General features: G+C 29.6%; 1 protein-coding gene across 1 annotated transcript in view; it reads left to right on the forward strand.

Annotated features, from left to right (window-relative positions):
- LOC21405160 (linamarin synthase 1) overlaps positions 1-1,582 on the forward strand; it is a 2,216-nt gene extending 634 nt beyond the window's left edge. The window contains exons 2-3 of the mRNA XM_010091524.2: positions 6-77; positions 608-1,582. Coding sequence (XP_010089826.2) covers positions 6-77; positions 608-1,548 — 1,013 coding nt within the window. The 3' untranslated portion in view covers positions 1,549-1,582. The remainder of the gene's footprint in view (positions 1-5; positions 78-607) is intronic.
- The last annotated feature ends 4,714 nt before the right edge of the window (positions 1,583-6,296 follow it).

A 6,296-nucleotide genomic window follows, 5' to 3' on the forward strand; every position in this document is an offset into this window, starting at 1 on the left:
GCCAGCCTCTACTTGTAGCTTCATGGGATTCCTGCAGTTTGATGAACTTGCTAGAAAAGGCATTATTCCTTTTAGAGGTACCAATTTTTATTGGTCTAATGTAAAGTCATCTATATTTCTTTAAATCTTTAGATGAGTTTATTACTAGACTTGAATATATGACTTTGGTTTTATATACAGATTTTTTTTTTCTATGCATTGTAAAGATAGCTTCCATGCTTTGCAGGATGTTATAAAGCAACAATTAATATTCCTCGTAGAGCTACAATGTACGCCAGCAATTTTTTTTTTTTTTTTAACAACATTCAGGCAAAATTTTGAGTCCAAATCATTTCATTTTTCCATTTATTTTATTTTATTTTTGGTACGGTTTGGTTATATGATCTCATTTATGCTTTCTACATCCGTGGAAAGAAATAGAAACCAAAAGAGTAAAATCTTAATTTGCTCTAAATTGAGTTAAATAGCATGTGACGTAATCTGAAACACAGTTCTAAAAAAAAAAAAAAGTGTCCAAGTACTATAACGGAAATATATCAATCACTGTTTGAAAATTGTCCCTTTTTTGCAATATCAAAAGATGACTAATATCCTCGATTCGTCTCAGATGGAAACTTCATGCATGATGGTACTCTTGACACTCAAATAGACTGGATCCCTGGCATGAAAAACATCAAACTCAAGAACTTACCAAGCTTCATGAGAACACAATCACTGGACGACATATTGTTCGATTTCGTCAAAGTAGAAGCACAGAACTGCCTGAAATCCTCTGCAATCATATTGAACACATTCAACGAGTTCGAACACGATGTTCTTGAAGCACTCGCAGCAAAGTACATCCCAAACATCTTTACTGTAGGTCCACTTCCTTTGCTCAGCCGACATGTTCCTGAAAAACACCCACTGAAGTCACTGAGCACAAGCTTATGGAAAGAAGACCCGGCATGTCTTGAATGGCTTGACAAAAGAGAACCCAATTCAGTTGTTTACGTGAACTATGGAAGCGTCACCACAATGACGGAAGAAAGCCTCAGAGAATTCGCTTGGGGGCTTGCAAAGAGCAAGCACCACTTTTTGTGGATAGTCAGGCCTGATGTTGTTGTCGGTTCCGATTCAGCAACTTTACCTGAGGAGTTTTTCGAAGAGATTAAGGAAAGAGGTTTGATAGCAAAGTGGTGTCCACAACAACAAGTTTTAGCACATTCCTCTGTTGGGGCTTTTCTCACACATTGTGGTTGGAATTCGACTCTGGAAACGGTTTGTGCCGGCGTGCCTGTGATCTGCTGGCCGTTCTTTGGCGATCAACAAACAAACTGTCATTTTGCATGCACCGCTTGGGGGATTGGAGTGGAAGTGAACAATGATGTTAAGAGTGATGAAGTTGCTGCCATTGTGAAGAAGATGATGGAAGGAGATAAAGGGGAGAAACTGAGAGAAAAAGTTCAAGAGTGGAAAAAGAAAGCAGTTCAGGCTACTGATATTGGGGGTTCTTCTTATTCTGATTTTGATAAATTGATAAAGCAAGCTCTCCACTATGATGGATAACCATGACTTTTGTTATGATTCTCACTACTGTTAAAACAAGGAGGCTACCTTTTTCTTTTTTTTTTTTTTTTTTGTTCTTTTGTATTTTTGAACTATGATGATTTTGAGTTGAGTTTAAGTTATAATTTGAGTTAAAGTTGTAATTTGAGTTTGTGTTTGGATGTATACATTTGAGTTATGATTTGAATTGAGAATATGTTTGGACGTTACCTTTTATTTATTTTTTTTTTTTTATTTATTTTTTTTTTTTTTTTTTGCTGAAGCCAGCCAGACATTATATTTTATGTCATATTTTTTATTTGTTGTTTAGCCTCATCATCTCGTCATCATCATGATGAGAATTTTCTAGTGTGATCATGGACGCAAATATGGGATACTTTAGTGGCTGAACATGTGAATAAACATAAAAGCAATATATATATATATATATATATATATAACACATACGACAATATTAGATTGCTTGTTGTTTAGCCTCATCATCTCTTCATCATCATGATGAGAATTTTATATTCTGTGATCATGGACGCAAATATGGGATACTTTAGTGGCTGAACATGTGAATAAACATAAAAGCAATATATATATATATATATATATATATATAACACATACGACAATATGAGATTGCTTAACATGTGAATAAACATAAAACCAATACATACAAGTGCTACAAGAATTTTGCGAGAAATTAATATTTTTCATCATAACTATTTTACGGCATTTTAGCAACATGATTAAAAGGGATCTTAAGAGAACATACAATTCTTCAAATAATAGAGACAACTTAAAAAAAAAAAACCCTCTATTAAGAAATTTTTCTAAATTATATTAAGCAAAATAATTATTTTTTAACCCTTTTAATCATTTCAATAATATTGATTATTGCTAAAAAAAAATGAATATCTGTACAAGAAATAACTAGCTATATATGGGTTTAAGTACTTTATAAGCCACCAAAACACAATCAGAAGTTATCAAATAATTACTTATGCATTCTCATGTGAAAACAATGAAAGCATATTAACATTGAAAAAACGCAAATAAGATCACAACAATAATTATACATAAATAAAATGACTCTAAACCATGCATATATAAAAAAAAATATAAAATTTAAAGAAACTTATAGTTAATGTGATACATTAACCAAGAATAAATATACGAACCCCAAAACCATGATTAATGACCATTTGAGATATCGCCAAAAATAAAACAAAACATGATAATCATTTCATGTTATAAATATCCCTTTGAAATGTTATATATTCATATGTAAATCATACCTTTACTCTACCTCCAATGTCGTATGAATGAATAAAATGACTAAGCATAATAATTGTTATTAAATGATCATTCTTATCTAATGGCAAACACAATCGGCTCTCATGGTTGAGAGTGAACTTCTAGTTAGCGGTTTGAAGCATAGAGATGATTATTTTAAGAATTTTCGCATCAGAGATCAAAAGTCAGATAGTAATATATATATAATGCATTTACGTATTATATTCCTTAAGTATTTCATTACTTTTACTAATTGTAATTTAATTTTTAGTAAGTTGGAATACAGGAAAGAGTTCCTCAGCTAAACATCCATGTAAGTAGTTTTATCATTTCTTTTTTAATTTATAAACATTTTTTGGTACTAAATCTTGTTGATTTATGGATTTTTTGTGCTTTTTTTTCTTATGCTTTACATAATTCCAATTTTAATTATATATTTTCCCATGATTTTATCATTCTTTCTATTGAATATCTATTCTCCGGGTATTCAAAAGGGTAAGGATGGTGATCCCTTAGTTGTCCATTCTGTGCATGTTATTGTTGTTCTCGGCCGTCAAATCAATAACAGTGTTATGTATTGGGAAATTTTTAACTCGCATGGATCAAGATTTGGAAAAGCTGGTTTTGGCCGTATTTTAAGCAATCTTACAAAAAATTCTCATTTATCTTGCGGCCTCGATTGGACTGTTGCAGAATGGTTAGAATCGGTTCTTCATTTTTATTTTACTTAAGCTTTTTTTTTTTTTTTTTGTCAATCTAGTTTGAATTGTATTATAGAAAAGAGTATGTTTTGTCCACTTTTTACAGAGTTATTTTCAGCTAGAGATTAGCTTCTCTAGCTCATATCTTGAAGATTTTTCACGGACCAGAAAAAGAAAATGTCTTCACTACAAGTGCAGCTAGGGCCCTAGTAGATATCAAGTAATTGGAAAAGAAAAGGGCAGATCAAGTTTGGTAGTCAAAAAGGCAGATCATTTATTAGGTATATGTAAATCAAGTAATTGAAGATATTTAGGTATGTCATGGTCACTTTTATTAACTTATTGGTCAATTACTGATTAATTTAACTGTCTATCACTGATTGATTTTAGTTTATTACTGATTAATTCGATAATTCTTCATTATTAATCAATATCAATTAACAATTAATCAAAATCAATTAGTAATTAATCAATTTCAATCAACAAATTATAGGCCATTTATAAATTATGCGTCAATCACTGATCGACTCTTTGAAAAAAAGGCCACTTTCGTAAAATAAAAATAATTCGGCGATTTTCATAAAATAAAAAGAGATTGGCCATTTATGAAAAAAAAAAGTGATAAATAGGCCATTTAGTTAATTTTTCATTAAAACATTACGTTAATTAATGATAAGAAATTGTATCTATCAATAAAAAAATAACAACTCAAATACCACATCAATTAGTATGCAAGAGTTGATATAGGAGTTCGTGTTCCTAACATTATTCTTATTATATTTGTAAAGAAAAGCACTACACATTAGATAAAGCTCGAAAAACTTCACAAGAGAATTCCAATATTATTATTAATACTAGTTGAGAAAATCAACGGGGTTTACAGCATAAATAAAAATATATCTTTTTTTTCCTAAAAAAATAAAAGTATATTTATCTCTTTCACCATATATTATACATATTTGTATTTTTATAGAAAACCATATAGTACATTTTATTATTACATGCTCATAGTCACGCCTCATGAATAAAGGAACTAATAAAAGAGTAAGCTTGGTTTGACTTTCGAATAAAAAGATTGTCAAAAATTCAAAATTATGAGCAGTAGAAATAAGATCCGAAATTTGACTTTCATAAAAATAAAGAATACACGCAAGCTGATCATACTCAAAAAAACAAAAAAAAAACAAAAACAAAAGAATGCACGCAACTCGCAAACTGATCATACAAAAAAAAAACAAAACAAAACAAAAACAAAAAAACGAAAAAACAAAACAAAACAAAAGAATGTACGCAAGCTGATCATACTAAAAAAAAACGCAAGCAGACACAAAAAATAAGTGTTGTATAAATTCCTGAGTACTGATAACAAATGGCAAGATTAAGTCCATAATCAAGAAACCTGGCCGCTCGAATTATCTGTTGCAAATATTTAAGTAACCACAACAGATAATTAGAGATAGGCCACGATTATCTAATATATCTCTATAAGTACTGCATCATTTGGTAAATATGTAGAAAGAAAGGAGACATGACTGCAAGAAAGGAGAAATTAGATGGGCGATCTGTTTTGGCCATCTATTTAAAAAAAAAAATCAGCGCGAAAATCACATGTGTTGATCAATAGTTACTACTAACGTCCCGTTCATTTCACCGATTCGAGTTTTATTATAATAAAAAACTCTAAAAAACAGTCACATTTAATTTTTTTACTACAATAAAAAGCTCTCACATTAAGTCAATTAGTAATAAATCAGTCAATTATTAACTAACATTAGTTAAACATATATCATATTATTAAATCATTAATTAACCGTTAAATCAATAAATCAATCACTAATTAATCATTTTATAAAGGACAATCATTTTTCCAATTCAACAAAACCCGGAACATTTATTAAGGGCTTGTTCGGTTGCATTTTTGAGTTATGTTGACTTGAGTTAGATCTTAAATTGAATTTGAGTTATAACTTGAGTTGAAATTGTAACTTGAGTTTGTGTTTAAATGTGCACATTTGAGTTATGGTTTAAATTGAGAATTTATTTGAGTTTGTGTTTGGGTGAGTCAAAACTTGAATTTGTATTTATATATTATTTTAATAAAAACTCAATGGTGACGGAAAATTTTAATAGGGTATATGGGTGTGATTGTATTTGTCTCTTTATTGTGAACACATAGAAAAAAAATCATCTCAATCGGAATTAAAACGAAAATGTTATAGCATTTTTAAAAATAGAAAAATTAATATTCATTAACTTGAGTTTGAGTTTAGGAACATGATTTAAAGGGAAAATTTGAACTCAGATTTTAGTCTCAAGCTCAAGTTAAAACTCAAGTTAAAACTCAAATTTTATAAAATAACATGAACTTAAATAAAGTTGTAACTTGAGTTTAAATTTTTTTTAAATTTTGTTCCAAAAGAACAAGTCCTAAAATAATACTTTAAAAGGGCAAAGACGTTTTCCCACATGTCCCACAAGAAAATTAGCGAACCTACCCTCCTATCACCTCTTCAAAAGAAATATTTTTAAACGGATAAGCATCTCGATTTTTCCTAATTCATAGTTCTAATACATAATCAATGCGACCACCTTAAAAGTGTATACATATATATATAAACGAGTTCTCAATTATTACGTTTCCATCAGTGATCACTTCTAAATATAAAAATTTAATGATGTAGCATAATAAAAATCTAATTTCATTAATTGTTATTAATTTTTTCAGTCAACTATTTAATTTATTATAACTGTCGAATTAATATC

This window comes from Morus notabilis, unplaced genomic scaffold, assembly GCF_000414095.1.
Source record: "Morus notabilis unplaced genomic scaffold, ASM41409v2 Scaffold825, whole genome shotgun sequence".
Taxonomy (NCBI): domain Eukaryota; kingdom Viridiplantae; phylum Streptophyta; class Magnoliopsida; order Rosales; family Moraceae; genus Morus; species Morus notabilis.